The sequence below is a fragment of the Macaca mulatta genome, chromosome 3 (genome assembly GCF_049350105.2).
Source record: "Macaca mulatta isolate MMU2019108-1 chromosome 3, T2T-MMU8v2.0, whole genome shotgun sequence".
Classification (NCBI taxonomy): Eukaryota; Metazoa; Chordata; class Mammalia; order Primates; family Cercopithecidae; genus Macaca; species Macaca mulatta.
Genome location: NC_133408.1, coordinates 17,933,223 through 17,953,366, shown reverse-complemented (window position 1 = coordinate 17,953,366; position 20,144 = coordinate 17,933,223). Strand labels below are relative to the sequence as shown.

Sequence of the window (20,144 nt, the reverse complement as noted above, 5' to 3'; positions counted from 1 at the left end):
ATGGTAGGAAGAAAGGTAGGGATAAAAACAATAGAAAAGACCGGGCGCGGTGGCTCAAGCCTGTAATCCCAGCACTCTGGGAGGCCGAGACGAGTGGATCACGAGGTCAGGAGATCGAGACCATCCTGGCTAACACGGTGAAACCCTGTCTCTACTAAAAAGAATACAAAAAACTAGCCGGACAAGGTGGCGGGCGCCTGTAGTCCCAGCTACTCGGGAGGCTGAGGCGGGAGAATGGCGTGAACCCGGGAGGCGGAGTTTGCAGTGAGCTGAGATCCGGCCACTGCACTCCAGCCTGGGCGACAGAGCGAGACTCCGTCTCAAAAAAAACAAAAAACAAAAAACAAAAAAACAATAGAAAATAAATGCATGCTGTCCTCTTTCTTTATTTCTCCTTGTCTGTCTTTAGAAGAAACACTAAGTTACACTTACAGAATAGAGAGAGTCTTCCTATGTGGTCCAGTCCCATTTATCATCCTCTTTTGTGAATTGTGAATGTGTATTCATTTCCACAGCTTCAAATAGCTTCCTAAGTACATATGTCTTTTTTGCTTTGTTTTACCTGGTCTGTAGGCTCATTAAGGTCAAGAATAATTCTACTTCTGTAAACTTCAATCTGTCTGTAATGATTTGCTTATGATTCACTGGATGGGAACCTTCTTGCTTCTTGATGTCGTGATGGCTAGTGGGGCTGTTTTCTCTATATCCAGGGCAGGCCTTTCTGCCTTGAAGTACTGGAAGGACATTCTGATGGCAACAGGAATTTCATGTGTCCAAGAGGGACACACAGCCGTATAAAGAAATGTAGAAACAAAAATCTCTTTTTATCACTGCTTCTATGTTTTTACTTCCTTCCCATTTTCTATTAGAGTCAAACAATATTGTGGCTGGAAAAGAACTTCAAATGCAACCTCGTCATTCCACAGATGAAGACACTGAGGTTGAGGGAAGTAAAATGACTTGCCCAAAGACACGCAGCTCTTTAGCAGTGGTGTGGAAACCTGAGTTCTTGGCATGTGATTCCCAAGTCACCTGTCTATTGGGCCATGCCCGTCATTTAGAGTTTGTTCGGTTGATAAGACAACATCAATTTGTACATTAGAAATGTTATTTCTAAATTGATGTTAATTGCTTCCTGGCTTTTCTAAGAAGTAATGAATGTTTGAGTTTCCAGGCAAAGGAAAGCCTCTGCACGATTACAAAAATAACCTAATTAAAGAGACTTTTGCAAATCACTTGCTAAATAAGTTGATCAGGCTACAGAAGAAATAGAACTGAAGACACTTTGAAGCATCTGATAATGTGCCAAGGAACACCGAGGAAAGATAAATACTAAAGTTGAGGGGGTTATCAAACGACAGTCATTTCTTGGTTCCTGTGGCTGGTAAACTCATCAGGACTGCTTTCGTGTTTTAGGTTGAAAAATCGGAATATTTGAATATTTTAAGTCTAAACCCTCCATCCAGTTGAAAAACTGGGGAGAAAGACAATTCTGGTCAAGTTAAATTAAAATATTTTAGTTGCTAGGGGGAAATACAGTAACTTTATTCCATCATCCTGGTCTTACTCATTTTTGTGTCTATCTGGATGTATGCATTGCAACATGGATACACGTTGTTGTGTATTTTGGACCATTAGCCGTATTTGGGCTGACAACCACGAAGTTCAAATTCTGCAGAGTTTCAAATTCACACACTGCATTTGTAATGTGGACTTTCTGTCACAAGGTTGTTCATATCTTGGCAAATAAAAATTCTTAGAAAATTTAAGGTAGAACCCCATTCTCTGTAATACCAGCCTCTGTAGAGAGAATTTTGAAAGCAAAAATGATTTTAATATGCTTGTGCATATGGACATAAAATTCCATAACTGTGAGAAGCATAATGAGATGGTTCCTAAAGGCAAGTTAAAACTGCAGCATCAAGCAGAAATTTTTTTTATTATCTACAAGAGTTAATTAATAATACCATTTGGCACTGTTAGATGTTCAGAAGATAGTCTAATAAGTAAGAATGCTTTGCTTTCCTTTTGTATTAAAGGCTGTTCAGACTCTCTAAATTGCTTACTAGGAAATAGACCTTGTGGTATAAGGGTCACGTGCTTGGAAACTAATTGGGATTCATTGTAGTACTGCATTGCCACAGATGGCTCATACAGAACATAATATAATGCCAGTCAAATGCAGTGAGGTATTTGGAAATAATTTTCCTTGGATAGGTTTATAATCATATGATCCAGCTGATTTTCCCAATGGCAAGATTCCTATCCACCATGTATTCCTTAAATAGCTCCGATTTTGCTGGAAAAACTTTGTAAAATAAATTCAATTTATAATTTTAGTCTAAAACAAAGTAAAATACAAAGCTTAATTTTTTTTTTTTTTTTTTTTTTTGAGACGGAGTCTCGCTCTGTCACCCAGGCTGGAGTGAAGTGGCACGACCTCGGCTCACTGCAAGCTCCACCTCCCGGGTTCACACCATCCTCCTGCCTCAGCCTCCAGAGTAGCTGGGACTACAGGTGCCTATGACCACACCCAGCTAATTTTTTTTTTTTGTATTTTTTAGTGGAGATGGCATTTCACTGTGTTAGCCACCCTGGTCTCGATCTCCTGACCTCGTGATCCACCTGCCTCGGCCTCCCAAAGTGCTGGCATTACAGGCGTGAGCCACTGCGCCCAGCCTACAGCTTAGGTTTTTTCCCCCTTATTTCATTAGGTTAGAAGCAAACTTATTAGGAAACAAATTAGACAACACTATGTTTCGTTGCTGTTGATGCATTTGTTCAATCTTTGTTTGTTTATTGATTTATAGAGATGAGGTCCCACCATGTTGCTCAGGCTGGTCTTGAACTCCTGGGCTTACAGGTGTGAGCCACCACACTTGGCCACTTGTTCAACCTTTTACTGCCTCCCTGCTCTCTCCTGAGCTTGAACAATATTTTTCAAATTATAATCCGCAATCTGTTATTATTTAACAAAAACTCAGATTAGCTCAACAGCTAATCTGAAATAAAATGAGTAAAACTATATTCAAACTAGTTTTAATAAAAACTCATGTTTACTATCTAGTTTTAAATAATGCAACTATTTAGGATTGTTGGGGAAAAAAATGTAAGAAAAGCTATTAAAAAACAAAAAACCAAAAACCAAAAAACCCCGCTTGTATTGGAGATTCTTTTAAGAAGGAGTCATGTACCTGACTTAATTTGGGAAAAAACTGCTACATTCAAGCTAATTTTTATGAAAACTAATGTATACAACTAGTTTTAGGCATTCACTTTCAGGCTTCATTGTAAATGCTGATTGCTGGACTCTTCTACTGAGGAGAAATGTCGGAAGGTAGAGCCTGTAAACAGTAGTTTAGATAATTTCCCCAGGTGATTCTGATTTACACCAAAGTATGAGAACTAATAATGTAAACATAAAGCTTAAAAGTTGTTGGTTTTTTTTTTTTTTCCTTTCACATTCAAGTCTTTTTTTCTACAGTTTGCTGGATATGCAGTGGTTCCTGGTAGGATCACTGTGGTCTTAGCATCCATCGACATGATGGCAAGAACTGGTTGAGAATCAGTATAAAAGGAGAAAGAGAAGAGTGTGGGCTGGGCATGGAGGCTTATGGCTGTAATCTCAGCACTTTGGGAGGCCGAGGCAGGTGGATCACCTGAGGTCGGGGAGTTCGAGACCAGCTTGGCCAACATGGCGAAACTCCTGTCTCTACTAAAAATACAAAAATTAGCCAGATGGTGGTTCACGCCTGTAATCCCAGCTACTCAGGAGGCTGAGGTAGGAGAATTGCTTGAACCCAAGAGGTGGAGGTTGCAGTGAGCCAAGATGGCGCCACTGCACTCCAGTCTGGGCGACAGAGAAACACTCCATCTAAAAAAAACAAACAAACAAACAAAACGAGAAGAGTGTGAAGAAAGTAAGTACTCGAGATGATGAATCAAGATTTCTCCAGGGAGGAAAGGGTACAGAGAGAGCAATAAACTGTCTACTTGATAATTCTGAGTTGGTCTAGCTCTATAGTTTTACAACTAATCATGAAGATTATCAATTGAATATCATAAAATTTCCATCTCAAAGATGTGCAGTTTTTCCCTGAATTCTCAGTGGAAAGGGCCTGTCAGATTGAATGCCAAACATGTGTTATACATATTGCATAGGATTAGTGGCTCTACTTCTGCAATCAATCAAGCAATGAACAGCAATGATTTATTGAGTTCTAATTATATATATAAGTTTGTGCTTTAGCTTATTGGTTCTCAGCGTTTCCAACACATTAAAATCAACTGGGCATCTGAAAAAATTACCAATGTCATGCCCCAACTAATTAAATTAGAATTTCTAGAGACGAGGTCCAGAGCTTCTACTATAGATCTTCACATATTACCAATTTGGGTCCTTCTTCCAAGTGCAGTGACCTCTGCCATTGATTTATGATGCTTGTATAAGAAAAACTGCTCTTAGAGATAGAGCTTGAGCCTCTAAATTAGAAAACCAATTTTTTAAACCAGATTCCATTTTAAGATGTTTGATAAATTTTAGTTACTGCCCATGTGACCAGAGAACAATACTTAGCTCCTCCAGAAGGTACCAACGGTTGTTAACTGATATATATTAGCAGGACTTTTATTAATTATTTCATTTTCTCTGCCATAATCTTATTTAATTATCATAGTAAATGTATAAAGCCCATAATATTACCTTCATGTTACAAGTAAGAAAATTGAGGCTTAGAAATTTACTCCAAAGAATACATAACTATTTATTGAGTGGCTACTATGTGCCAAGCACAATGCAAGATGTTTTGTACACTATTATGGGATGAGAGTCACGTGATCACACCTGTGTTCCCTGGAGGATGATCTGTGGAACACTGGTCTGTCAAGATGCTGTGGGGAAAAAAATCTGCAATCTAATAGGCTTGAGAAGTGCTGAATACTTTTCCGCTTTGTTGAAAATTCTCAATGCACAAAAACTTGTGATGCACACTGAGATAGCATGTAGTAAAGGAACATTTAGATTGACGCTCCATGGGTTATTTTACTATGAAAATTTTATTTGAGAAACATTTGCCAATTGAACCCCTTTTGAAAAACCCCCCTACAAAACTTTATGTTCTAGAAATTTTGTCCCACTGTTACATATTAAGAAATCAAGATTGAGAAATTTGGTAACTTGCCTACAGTCATTTAGCATGTGGCTCTGCTAGAACCTGAATCTAAGTTTGGCTGTTTTAGAAAATTTTCTTCTGCTTCTAAAATCTATAACTGCAGGCCAATGACTGATATCTACTTCTCTGTTAGTAAAGCTGAATTAAAATTGTTGAAAGGTTCAAATGTAATGTTGTATGTGAAAACATTTTGAAAACTATAAAATAGTACATAAATACCAGAATTAGGTAGTATACAGTCTAAAGTAGTATAGAAATACTAACTTTTGAGAGAGATAATTTCTCTGTCCAAATCTCTGAATTACACTTTTAAGTAATAATCTCTACAGAAAGTTAAGTTTCGTTAGTGATTGTTAATTTTGATTGTCAATACTTCATCAATCACACTTGAACTCTTTTGGTAGCATTTTTGGTTTATTAAATTGTCTTTGGGAGAGTAAACTTATGAAATTTGTGGTTTCTATATACTGAATCCATGAAATATGAAACTAAGAATAATGTCATATCCCAACATCTGATTCTATTGATTATGAAAATGTGAACTCTGACCTGGGACAAATAGTATGTTGCTTCTAGTTTAATAATAATAAAACAATGTTAGTGTAATTTATGATATTTTCTTCTGAGTACATTTCTTTAAAGAAGGAAGCAAAGCTGAGAAACAATTAGGACAAGAGTCAACTAGTCAACTTTCCTGAATATGCTTTACTGGAGAAATATATGGTTGATTGGAGAGGCCTGTGGTTTCCAAAACTGGGAGCCATTTAAAGCTAAGCAAAGAGAAGGTAAAATGCTATATGACTGCACAGATGGCGTATCTCTACTTCAAGGAATGTGCTTTAGGGGATTGCTTGATGTGTCAAAAGATAATCCCATTAAGAAAAGAGTAAAGACCAACTGATCCCATATTTAGAAAAGATGAAACACATCTTCAATTCTCCTATTCACTAGGGAGGAGAAACGAGCCCAGAGGAATCATCAGATATTCTCTGTCACAACAAATTAAATGTGCAATAGGTTTTTTATGTCACCTGGTTGAGTTAGCATGGGAATTATTTACAGCACTTTGAATGAAGATGGAAAATGAATCTACAGAGATCTGTAACTAATATGTATGGACATTCTTTCCTTTGTTTTTTCCCTCTTGCCCTTTTCCCCAGAATACTTGGAATGAATTAATAATAATGATGGATCCAAAGAAATAACTGTGAAAGTGGTGATGTTCAGGAAAGATTGCTCCAAGAACAACCACTCTATCTAGGGTAAGTGGGAAGGAAGTGAAATAACATCTCCTAGAAAGATGTTCATCAATGCAAAGTGAGTGGTAAATAGAAATGAATTAGTACATAGCTTAGAACTTTGCTGGGATCTTCAAAGAAGTACTATACAGCTTGAAAAATATCACTGTTCCTTCAAGACTCAGAACCTACAGAAGACTGTTAAATTCTACAAGTAAACGTTATTTGGGAGTTTGAGGTTAATGAATTTCTGTCCAGGAATTATTCTTGACTGTGTTCTGTTTCCATGAGTGATGTTCAATTTAGCTAGTGCTCTTCTGTGACGCCAGAAGTTTCAAGTTTAGTTTTCTTTCTGTGGATCGCGGTTTTTACATCTTTAAATTTGAAGACATTTTTGAGTCTTTGTGTAAATAATACATTTTAAATCATGGAATCAATTTCAATTAAAAATTATCATTGTTATGGAGTTATGTGTGTACTATTGAAAAGGTAAGGGTTTCGGGTCGTTTGACAATACACAGATCTACACAATATATGAACAGGGAGAAGAAAAAAGAGCAAGGAACGAAGTTCACAAAGATGAAAAGAAGTCCACAGAATAAGCATCTTGTTTCCATGCTTTGCCCTGTTGAAAGTCTGATCTCCTTTTTCATGAAGAAAGAGTTACTTATTTTTAATGCATGAAGATAGAACTAAGATGATGAGTGGGACAGAGAAGATTCTTGTAAATACACATTTCTAGAAGTCTGTATACTCCTAATATGCCCCTCCTTCAACATACAGTGCAAGTCTCTTTCCAGTGTATTCATTTCAATGTCTAGAATACATGAGTTTTGCTATCCTAAAGGAATAGAGAATTGTGGCTATTTATGCTTAGCAAATACAAATATCAACAACACCAATTAGCAAAAACATTTTCTACTGGGCACACTTCTTTTTTTTTATAAAAAAACTGATTACACGGTATGAACTGAGGACTGTTTCCGAATCCCTCTCTCCTCTCGAATTAATTTGCCACATTCTAAATCCGTAGATAAAGTGGTTCCAGAAGTGGAGTTGGTTGGATGGGTTTGCTTACATTGCAGTCCATAAAAGAAACAAAAAGCCTTGCATGCAAAAGAAATGAGAAAAAAATATAGAAAAATGAATAAATCAGAAGCAAGAATGAATGTTTAAATGAAAATTTACATCACATGAAGCTGGCAACTATGAAAAGCACATTAAAGCATCATATATACAAGCTTTTATTTTTCAAATTAGTTGCATAAAACAAGACACCTCAAGAGCGAATTGAAAGTTAAAGCAGATCAGTTCATTCTCTCTTTTAATTAAAAAAACAGCTTCTTATAACAAGAGCTTAGGAAAGGGGTGTTCATTGTTGTCACAGTTGCCTTGTAATTCTGGGGAAGATTTTCATGTGAAACCAGGTTATAATGAATCATTCCAAGTTTTGGGCCCTTAAGGAGGGCTTCTACTTAAAGAAAGTAGATCTATTATCAGATTATAAATCTGAACCAGCCACATAACTTGCAGGGTCCAGTGCGAAATGAAAATATGGGACGCTTTGTTCAAAAATTATTTAGAATTTCAAGATGACAGCAGAGCATTAAACTGGCTCTGTCATTAATAGTCATAGTCTTAAAATTCTAACATTATTTAAAAATTGAATTGGGAGCCTGATTCACTATCATGGCCATAAACCTTTGTATTTTGTTTATTCTAGTATGGTTATGAAGGAATTATCTTAAATCACAATCAGCTTTTTCAAAACAGTATAAGCTGATTTCCTTCAAAACTAGTGTGATTTCCTTCAAAAATAAAAGTAATAGGCAAAAATGGTCAACTACTAAAATTGTCCTATAATCCCAAACACAAAAGTCTCATATATATTGCATTTTTATTTTGCATTGTTATATTCCTGGCAAAAATAATTTGAGGTGATCTATCCTTTTACAAAGCTTACTTTGATAGAAGTAAGTGTTCAATTTCATACTATGACTTTTACATATTTATGTACATTTTTTGCATTAGTACATGTGCTCAGAATCTATACTTAAGGGCTGGTAATCTTTCTGTTAAATATCTTTTCATAGCTTTTCCAATTTTGGATTTATTTTTGCCTTTTTCCATCTAGGGTTTCTATCTTACAAGCAAACAACTGTTCAAAAATTAACTGAGTTTGGAATTTCTGCACTGTCTTTCCAAATAGGGCTAATTGGATTTCGTGTGTAAGCCCCTTCCTTGTCATTAATAAATGATGGACCTGCAGTGCCCACAGCACCTGGCAGGGATTCAATAGCTCTTTGCTCTAACTCAAAAATGGCTCTTCTGGGCATCTAATTTAACAGACTGAAAAACAGCAAACATCCTTAAAACCCCCAAACTTAAGACACATAATGCAAACTATAAACTAACCAGTCCTAGAAAGAGATGACTCACCTGTTCAATATCATTATTCTTCCGTGATTTGTATATGAATTCTCCAATAGCTACAAATACAGAAAGGACCAGTCCGGCAGCCAAAACAATGAAGATGCCCCCAATATTTTCCACTCCCAGAGCACTGGCTTCTTTATTGTCTTCCTCGGGGCAGCCATTCCCACGCCACCACTTCTCTTTCATCATATGCAGCTTCCCTTCTTCTTGGAGCTGAAGAATAGCAATAGTAATTTTATCCCGGTAAGGAGAACCTGGAAGTAAAGTCATTTGGATATTGGTCACCAAAATGTTGAAGAAGACATCCAGAAGTATTCTTAGTTATCGTTCTCAGCGATGACGTTATGGCTGTTGTGAAACCCCAATCCACAGATTGACTTGCAAAGGGCAGGAAAGTTCAATCCTGTATTTTGAAGGCACTAAATACTAAATAATTGGAAAGGAGATAGCTGACATGTTGAGATTAACTTTGGTCCCGACCGTTTGCTCCTTTTTAAGGAGAAGCGAAGCTAGGAATTCTATGACATGTCTTTGTTTCTGGTGAGATCATCATGAGTCTTTTCACATGTCAAGAGATTTCATTGTATAAACTAAAAATAAAATTCTAAGCCCCCATTGACTGAATGACCCTCTTTTGTGACCAAAGGGACCCCAGAAAAACCTCAAAAACGTAGTTAGCAGCCATACCAGGATGGGAGGTCAGACAGAGCAGTCTATTTGTGGCAATAAGATATCAAATTATAAACAGGACCAAAGGCCATGCCAGACAAGGGTTAAGTCACACAGTGTTGGACTTAAAGAATAAACGATGTTCCAACTGCTATAAGGTTTTTCTTTTTCTCAAGGAGGTACACAAGCACTGGCCTTGAGATAAGCAATATTAAAACAATTACAGCTCATCTAACTCATAGACACTGACTTCCAGCCCCTGTTCCACTAGCTATACCTTTCATTAAACAAGATCCTGATTTCAGTAACTTTCTCCAGATGAGACGACCACCGACCTTAGACTGGTTCTGGTTGGATTAAAGAGATTGTGCCTTTGCAAGCTATTGTGTCCTGAAAGACATTTTGATGTATAGAACCTAATTATAAAACATTTAAATATTAAGTCGCTACCCCAAAGTGAACATGGATTGTATGTTACGTGCATTTTTGTTCAATATGCATGTGTCAGGATCATCTTCACAAATATTCATAGCTCTGCCTGGAACCAGTTGAATATGTATGTTAAGCCAACCCATTCAGCAAAAAGCTCTTGCCCCAACCCCTCTTTTTTCAAAGTGCCTGTCTTTGATCTTGGTTGGACACGTGTTTTCCAGCCTACAGGATGACCACCTTGCAGGTTGTCACTCTTTGCTTATAAAGAAATGAAGTCTCCGTTTCTACTTTTGAAATTTATCGATATTGTGGATACATTTTTTAAGCTAGCAATTATTTAGATCTCACTTTTTTATAGGCTCTTTGTTGTCTCATACTGTGACTGGGCTTGCCTGGATGACCAGCAGTTCCATTTCTTCTTCTGAGGGGGAGTAACTAGACGTTTCCCACCTCCCTTACAGTTCAGTGTGGTTATGTGACTGGTTTCTAGCCAATAGGAACTAAGACAATGTCTTCCCAGCATAATCTTTGCAGATGTTGGTTAGTACATACTGATTCATGCACCTATTAAGATAAACTTAAGACTAGGTTTTGAATAGTTCAAATTTCCTACAAAATTCAGTTAGGTTTGGAAAATTTGCAAGGACTTTATTAATATTATTTATACTCTATCTTCTAGTAATGCCATTGAACTTTGAATTTTGTAAAGTGCCGGTGTCTATCTGTAGACGTAGCTTCTCAACACTGGATTTTGGTTAATCAATGCAAAGGAAGAGGCAAAGTAGTACTCTTTTACTTAATCTCTCCTTGAATATGAAGAACTCTTGTTAGCATTTCTCCTATTCAGTAGAAAAGTAGTACACTCTGGCTTTCTCTATTTGCAAACGTTAAAGTCTTTCTTGGTGGAAGCACATTGATAAATGAGGCATCTTAGGACTAGAAGAAATCTTAGGAATGATACAGTTCAGTCCACTTACAGTTCAGTACATATTCCATTTTAGAATGGAAGATATTTAGGAACTGAAAGTATGAGCGAAACTGATAGTTGCTGGCACAGCCAAGAATCAAACTCAAGTCTCCTGACTTCTCACTTTTCATGTTGTTTTCATGACAGTGTTCCCATCCAGTGCTCCCACCGCTACGTATGCCTTATGTCCTATGGCATGGTTAAGTTAGAAAAATAGAAGTTTAAAGTTGGTGTCATTTGTTATTAATTTTCCTCGTAAGACTTCCTAAAATAATCGTCAGCATTCAAAAACAAGTTTAAAAGAAGAGCAAAATGCTTTGGCGTGAGATTATGGCTTATCAAGAGTATGAATTTTTGGTGAAAAAATGGATATTGAAACGAAATTAAAAGACCTTGGCCATTTGCTTAAATATCCCCAGAATAATGGCTAGTGTAAAAATTAGCACCATTGATATACCCATAGCAGGTGAGCAATTAAGTGAACCAAGAGCACTTTGCTTTAATGTACATGAAAGTGCTTCGAAGAGTGTAAGAATGATTCTTATGTTAGTGGTTGCAGTAATAATCCTAGCAGCATACACAGTAGGTGCTCAGTAAATGTTGACTGATGCTTTCCTTCTGCCTCCAGGCTGCGCAATACCTAAAACATTTCAGACAAATGAAAATCTGATCTCTGTTTAAAGTTGGTCTCTGAGAAAGATAATTTCCAGCCTCCTGGTAAGCTGTTCAAACCTTAAATGCTCTTGTTCGCTCAGAGTTTTATTTTAAATCTCACAGGAGGTACATTTCTAGATCTGTTGTCCTGAGTGTCTCTAAGAAGCAAAGTCTTCAATTTTGTGTTGTGACTTTGCCAATATTTGATTATGGGACAGAGCTTGGAGCCATAAGGGAATTAGTCAGGGCAAGACTAGAAGTGTGCAGATAATTTTTAATATCTGAGTATATTTTAACTTCAGTTTTTTTTTTGTTGTTGCTTAAATGAAGTAAATGACATTGAAAGTTATTTATTATGTCACTTGAAATCTATATATATTTCGTATATATATATTTCATACACACACACACACACGTGCGCACACACACATCTTCTTGAATAGCAACTGATCTTTTGTACAGTCAATTCATCATAAAAGAAACATCTCACAATTTTTTCCAACAGCTGTATTCTCAATGGACGTATTCTCTGTGAGGTCTGCCATCTGTTCCAATTATTCCTTCATTGTTTTTAGTTTAAAGGCATGACAGGTTTATAACCACTATGAAAAATTCCTGGAGTATATTTCTTTTTATCTAGGAAGTGGGGAAGGCTTTTCAACTTTGGAACTTGGGTGAGACTGGCCAAAAGGAGACTGAATGGGTACCTTTGGATCTCTCTGTATTATATGTCTATTTAATGTTAGTGGTACTCAACACTAGGTCAACTTCATTCGCATGAAAGCAGGCAGTGATTTTCAAAGTGGTGCATTCATTTAGGAAAGTGGTAGGAAGAAGTGCATTGCTCCCTCCTGCCCCTAGCCCTGCGTCACTCACTGTACTATCAGGAATTTTAACTTTCAAGTTATGTTCCATGCTGTAGAAGGACTGCCAATTAAAAGTCTCATGTTAAAGTGCAAACATTCTCAGGAGGGGTGATACACATTGTTATTTTAAATCATTATTAACAGACAGGAATTTTGGTGCCAAAAAGGGGTGTTGAAATGTGGTGGGAAATAGAATGATAAAGGTACAGTTTTTGACTTTATAATTTAGTCTAGAGATGGTTCTATTAAGGAATTATGGTTACTCCTCCATGAGGGTCTTGATTCTGCAAAAATTCAGGCAAAGGTACCTACTCTTGGTGTTCTTGTCTGATTTATGGCCCATTTAACTAAAATCAGCAGTGATGAGATATAAAAAATACCGTCTAACTTCCCCCACCTTTATTATCTAAAATGAGGTGGCAAAGCTTGCTTAGGGCAATAGGATATTGCTTTTTTAAAGTCAAAAAGAGGTATAATATCCTGTTAGCCAGTGCCAAATGATCCCCTAAGCCTCCTGTTGACTAAATTATAGGAGAGCTTACCACTTGGGGAAAAATATACACCTCACTAGCAACATTAGTATTTTCATCAGGAGAAGTTATTGGAAATAAAGAAGCAAGAAGGTAGCTGTAAATCTTCTAGCCCCATCATTCTGCAGGAATTTTATTTGGAGGACATACATGATAACAATAATAATAAAGTTAATTTCTCCCTAGCACATATTTCTAACACCAGGTAGATAGCAGGAAGTCAAACTGGCTGTGTATTCATGGTAAATGTGGAAGATAGTTGAATTTTATCTGATTAGTTATATTCATATTAATTAAAAGTTGAATACATGAAATACAGTTTTTTCTTTTTTAATGAATTTATTGCTAAATAAAAACATTAGGACAAATCACCTAAAATCTGGATTTTTTTATTTTCTTAGAAAACGGAATATTCCACAGTCTTCTTCTTAAAGTCCTACATGTCTACAACCCTCTGACCTGAAAGGTGGCTGTCTCCTTTTGGTAAGTCATGTGGTCTGTAATTTTCCATAATTGCCACCGTTCCCTACTGCCTCCTGGCACAAGCATGCTTTGCTCTCTTATGATATCTGCTTGACCTCTGTAAGCATTTCAGTTTGTGATCCCTGCATGATGTTGAGAGTCAAATTGGATCATCCCTTTCAAATGACAAAAATACTAATACAAACAAACAGATCAAACCTACCTGGGGTCCTTAACGATCTGGCTTGACTGTTAGCTATGATTTCTAGACTAGCCCAGTAGTCTAGACAGTCCCTGATTCCTCTCCTTTGGAATTCTTATTAACAAATTACCAACGGCTTACTTGGGAAGAGTAGGTTCCCGCTATACCAGAACCTTATACGATACAGTTTTCTCTCTTCTTTCTTTCTCTCTTCCTTCCTTCCTTCCTTTCTTCCTTCCTTCTTTTCTTTCTTTTCTTTCTCTCTCTCTCTTCCTTCCTTCCTTCTCTCTCTCTTTCTCCCTTCCTTCCTTCCTTCCTTCCTTCCTTCCTTCCTTCCTTCCTTCCTTCCTTCCTTCCATTCCTCCCTCCCTCCCTCCCTCCCTCCCTCCCTCCCTTCTTTCTTTCTTTCTTTCTTTCTTTCTTTCTTTCTTTCTTTCTTTCTTTCTTTCTTTCTTTCTTTCTCTCTTTCTTTCTTTCTCTCTTTCTTTCTTTCTCTCTTTCTTTCTTTCTCTCTTTCTTTCTCTCTCTCTTTCTTTCTCTCTCTCTTTCTTTCTCTCTCTCTTTCTTTCTCTCTCTCTTTCTTTCTCTCTCTCTTTCTTTCTCTCTTTCTTTCTTTCTCTCTTTCTTTCTTTCTCTCTTTCTTTCTTTCTCTCTTTCTTTCTTTCTCTCTTTCTTTCTTTCTCTCTTTCTTTCTTTCTCTTTCTTTCTTCCTTTCTTTCCTTTCTTTCCTTTCTTTCCTTTCTTTCCTTTCTTTCCTTTCTTTCCTTTCTTTCCTTTCTTTCCTTTCTTTCCTTTCTTTCCTTTCTTTCCTTTCTTTCCTTTCTTTCCTTTCTTTCCTTTCTTTCCTTTCTTTCCTTTCTTTCCTTTCTTTCCTTTCTTTCCTTTCTTTCCTTTCTTTCCTTTCTTTCCTTTCTTTCCTTTCTTTCCTTTCTTTTCTTTCTTTCTTTCTTTCTTTCTTTCTTTCTTTCTTTCTTTCTTTCTTCTCATTCTTTCCTTCGAGATGGAGTCTCGCTCTGTCACCCAGGCTGGAGTGCAGTGGCACCATCTCAGCTCACTGCAACCTCCACCTGCCGGGTTCAAGCAATTCTCCTGCCTCAGCCCCCTGAATAACTGGGACTATAGGCACATGCCACCACGCCCAGCTAATTTTTGTATTTTTAGTAGAGACAGGGTTTCACCATGTTGGCCAGGATAATCTTGATCTCCTGACCTCATGATCTGCCCGCCTCGGACTCCCAAAGTGCTGGGATTACAGGCATGAGCCACCACAACCGGCCACGATACAGTTTTCTATAGAGAGGGAAACAATAGAGAGGGAGTTTTCTATGGAGAGGAAATCACTAATTACTCCTTGAATTCTATTCTTGTCTCCTATAGACGTACAAGAATGCATTGCTATATGGGTCTGTATACCTAGGCAATAATATTCCTAGGAGAGCAGTAGCATGGAACTAAGGAATTTGGTTTTACATAGTTGGCATTGATTGAATCTAACATTGCCTGAGCACATCATACTTATAAATTAATCTTTATCCTTTTTCTTTTGACCGATATAGCCTTGCTTTTTCATCTATCATTATGGAATACGAACTCTCTCACTTTTGCTATGCATATGCAGTATCAACTTTCTTCTATTCTAATTTAAGGCAAATAAATTATATAGGCATATATGGGTATTGAAGGAAACAATGTGAAGATGATTAATTAGAAGGATATTCTCTTTAAGATATTTGTTTAGGGTGAAATAATAAAATCTATATATTCTTAAACATGCATTGGTAAAACTTGAAAGAAACACTGGTTACGAGTATATGAAGTTAAATATCTGGGAATCTGTAATTTGGACAATGTCTCTGATCTATATGGATGTTTCCATTATTAGTTCACTAAAGGCATTGTAGGCCTTCTCAGAATTTGGAATAAAGAACTCTGAGCCCATTTCCTTCCACACTGGTAACTGACATTCTCTATCTCAGTCCTGGTTCATGTCTGCCCCTCTTACCAATAGGCGTTCCCACTCCATAACCTTTGGAGTCAATGAGGCCCCCGATCTGAGTGAGGTTGCAGTTTCTCTGCGTCACATACTCAATGCTGGTGGACTCCATCAGCAGCGCGTAGTCCGTAGTGAGCACTCTCTGGATTCCCTCGTCACTGTTTCTTACCAGGGCGGTCTGCTGCCTGCTGCTCATGAAGGCCCACATCTTCTCGTAGGTGGAGATTTTTGATTTCTGGAGGGAAAGAAAACACACTCACCAGCAGAAGAGGGCTGGAAAAACACGACCTAAGATATTCAAAGTCCCAGTGGTTCAAATAATGATAGGGAGGATACTTTCTCCACAGGTGGGGGAGTCAAGATTGATGGTCTCAAGGCTTCACTTTTGTAGCTGAGAAGAGCCCAGTTCACTCACTATTGGACAGCATTTGCCTGGAGGCAGCTATTGCACGGAGACCTTGCTCGATTGATGCAAGACATTGGTGCAAGGTCCTTTTGTTGCTTTCAGTTAGGGAAGAAAGAACATTGGTATCAATAATAGCACTTGCCTAAAGAACTGCAGCCACTTAAGAACAAACCATCATGGCCCATTGGGCTAAGGGATCGCTAGCTCACTCCAGGACTCTGTTCATTTAATCCATTTTCCTTTCAGTCACTCAACTCCAGCAGGTATTGTTTTGCTGTTTCCAGGTATGTAAGTTTCAATCCTTGATCTAGCATTCTTCTGCTGGGCAGAGCCCTGGGGTAAACCACTGACTTCCTCTGCTTTATTTGTGAGAGAACTGTCATTCACTCTTCTCTTTTCTACAAAACCTAGAAAGTAAATGTTCTTTTCAAATTAAAATTTAGATAAGAAAAATCTTCGGCCGGGCATGGCGGCTCACTTCACACCTGTAGTCCCAGCACTTTGGGAGGCTGAGGCGGGTGGATCACCTAAAGGTCAGGAGTTTGAGACCAGCCTGACCAACATGGTGAAACCCTGTCTCTACTAAAAAAATACAATTAGCCAGGCATCGTGGTGTGCGCCTGTGATCCCAGCTACTCAGGAAGCTGAGGCAGGAGAATCGCTTGAACCCAGGAGGCGGAGCTTGTGGTGAGCCGAGATCGTGCCATTGCACTCCAGCCTGGGCAACAACAGCAAGACTCCATCTCAAAAAAAAAAGAAAAAAAAAAAGAAAAATCTTCGTACTGTATTTATATGCCTTTTTATGTGCATAATTCTAACTGCAATCATATTTTAGATAATGAGGACTGAATATCTCATTTCGAAGTGTTCCATTAATATGTTTGTCTTTTCTCATATTCTTCGGCTTTTTGAGAGATTCAGTAATAAATTGTATATGTTATGTAATATATGCACATATACGTATGTACCACTGCCTCATTATCTTACTTTCTTTGCTAAAGTATACTGCCTAAATTTTTGTATTGCTTAAATATGAATTTTCCATTCTTTTGAATAGTGATCTATGTTTAGACATTTTGCATTTTACTCTGGAATTTCCATACAGTTCGAATTTTTGTTTTGAATTTTTCTTCATTTGCATCAGCATTCTCTACTTACTTCAGAGATGAAACACGTTACAGGAATTATTGGTATTTTTAAGCTAACCCCAGTTATCACGGTTATATGTAGCACTCACTCACACACATTAGACAGATCCCTTGACAGGCACAGGATGCATCATTTCAGTCGTGCAGAAAAGCTTAAAACATGGTTTTGGGCCATAAGCAAAAAATGGAATACCTGCAGAGTCAACTCTATCATGGTTATTCATGCTCGAGTATTCCTGGGGGTCACTCAATTCCAACCTCTATTTAGGACCTGGTTAATACTGTAGGGTTTATGAGTTAGGGGAGGACAGATGGCTTTATTTTAGATTGTTAGGCATTGAAAAGCCCCCTGAGAAAGGTCTTGTGAGACAAATAACAATTCAATAAACAGTACCTTATAGATATTGGTATTTTATGGAACCCATTCTATCATATTGGGCCCCTGTGAGTTACGCGACAGCCCCGGAGATATCTGCAAACTGCAGCTCATGTCTCCATGACAAAGGTGCGTTTTGGGGGTCAGGGTTCCTGCTTCATTTGTTGTGTGATTTCAGCCTTGCAAAGTCTGCTAATGCTAAACTTATGGTAAAAGAGCTACTCATGCAAGTGCAGAAAGGTCAGTCTATCTTGTGGCAGTAAATGCACAGCTGGGAAAATTATTCTTCCATCAGGAAACTACCTTAAGGGAAAATAATTTTCTTTGAAGTATAAAATTTTAAAGTTGTCAGAGACTTTAGAGATCAGCTCACACAAACTGCTACTTTCACAGAGGAGGAAGTTTTGGTACAGGAGGCTTGGAGACTTCAAAAAGTCACCAAGCAAGTTAATACCAGAGCCAATTCTGGACTCCAGCACTCCCAATATCTAATTCAATGCTGTTTCCACTGTGCCATGCTGATGTGGGGGAGGTGGATGTCTATGTTGCCAAAAATGCTTTTGAGGATGATTTTAATCTTATTTGATCGACATGTGAAAATATAGCTTTTATTCATGGACTCATTATTACCTGAGGCGGGCTGCTAGTTAGTTTCATGTTCATATGAAATAGGAATCAGCCTTCACATAGAAAAATTTCATGGAACATTTATTTTTTTCACCGTGTTTAGATTTTATTAAAACGAGTGTTGTAAATTGTTAGAAAACTGAATTTGTGGTTTCTGGAAGTCAAAAACAAAGTCAATGTTCAGTTCATCCATGGTAAATGGAGAAAGTGTGGGGAGTCCTTTAATTCGTCCGGGGAATTGAAGGATACGGGGAAGGATGACACGATTCAACTCTAAACCTACACTATCTGAAGTGAAGGACTTCATTATTTTCAAGCCATGGCAGACCTAGCTGTGGTCCTCCTGCACGGGATGAATACGTAGGTCTTACCACATGTGGCTCACCCTGTGAGTATTCAGCAGCATGCAAGTGGTCTAATCTCAGGGATGAGAGAGGTCATGAGTTTAGTGCAGCCTCAGTATTCAACAGCTGCAACATATCTAAACGCTTACTCTCAGTATTCTTCTCCTTGTCACAGCTTAGTAACAAAATGTTTCCGGAGCCAGCACACTTTTCACACTACACTTTGGGTAGCCCGGCTCTACGGAACAGAGATCATGGATTTCAATTCAACAACATCCACATCTTCCTTCCTAGAGTAGAAGGTTGTTCTAGGCCTGACCTCTCCCAGGGAGCTACAGGGGAAGTCTGATTGGCATGGACACCTTTGATCAGGGAGGGCAGAACTTTCTCTCTGACAGAAAACTGTTACTTCATAGGGGACTTGGTAAGTTGAAGGTACAGGAACTATTATAAATTCCTTTGACCCCTTGCTATTCTCACTAGAGCACAGTAATAGTAAACATAATGGGAGCAAGAAGAGCAGCCTTTTGCTGTTATTTAGAGCTCCCTTTCATCATTTAAAAAGTTTGCTGTTATGGGGCTCTACTGTATTGCACATTTAGAATTCTAGGCTACTTGAGATGCTAGGGAAATTACAGTTTGCAGGAAGACCCAAAATGTGGCTAAGGAATAACTTTTTTTAATAGCTAGAAGTATCTGTAGACAGCTCCAGCACCTTAAGGTAGAGTGAGTTTTCTTTTTTATTTTTTGAGACGTTGTTTTGCGCTTGTTCCCCAGGCTGGAGTGCAATGGCACAATCTCGGCTCACTACAATCTCCACCTCGAGGGTTCAAATGATTCTCCTGAGTAACTGGGATTACAGGCACCTGCCACCAGGCCCGGCTAATTTTTTGTATTTTTAGTAGAGACAGGGTTTCACCATGTTGGCCAGGCTGGTCTTGAACTCCTGACCTCAGGTGATTCACCTGCCTCGGCCTCTCAAAGTGCTGGGATTACAGGCATGAACCACCGCGTCCAGCCGGTATAGTGAATTTTCTATCACTGGGCAACTGCAAGGAGGATGTCATGCTTAGACGAGTTTCACATAAGGAGATGCTTCAATCACCACATTCTACTCTCTAGACCCACCCCTTCCTATCACATAAGCAGGTCCTGAGGTCAGGGACAGCAAATGACACACGGAAGGTCGCAGAGGGTTAGTGAAGGAGACAGCACAGAATTGAGGGCTCTTTCTTCTTTACTGCAGAGTTCTGTCCACCGTCATGCCATGCTCAGTAATGTTTACTTTTTGTTAGATAAAAAAGTGGAATGTTGGGAGTAAATTACATGTATTCCTTTCAGTAGATTTTTTTTTCATGGTTAAGTCTTAAATCTTAGTAATTCTTAAAAATAGGATTATACTTCACGAAAAATTATCATACATATTAAAAGCCCAGGCAAAGTGTTAGAATGACAGCCGGGGTGTTTCTCTACTTCTAAATCACATATAATCTCAGCCAGCCTCCTAAATCACTCTAAATAATATATGTTCCAAAAACAGAAATAGTGGTTGCCTCTTATTTCACTAGATATTCAAAAGTTAATTAGAATAATTGGAATGTCTTCTGAGCTTCTTAGCAAAAG

At 38.0% G+C, this 20,144-nt stretch overlaps 1 protein-coding gene across 6 annotated transcripts in view; it reads right to left on the bottom strand.

Moving 5' to 3' along the window:
• GRIK1 (glutamate ionotropic receptor kainate type subunit 1) overlaps nt 1-20,144 on the bottom strand; it is a 406,851-nt gene that overhangs the window by 9,923 nt on the left and 376,784 nt on the right. For 4 of the 6 annotated variants that reach the window (XM_015132949.3, XM_015132950.3, XM_001100677.3 and 1 more), the window contains 2 exon segments: nt 15,630-15,855; nt 8,849-9,099 (listed from right to left, as the gene is read on the bottom strand). In XM_015132949.3, the coding sequence (XP_014988435.2) occupies nt 8,849-9,099; nt 15,630-15,855 (477 nt within the window). 6 annotated transcript variants of the gene reach the window in all.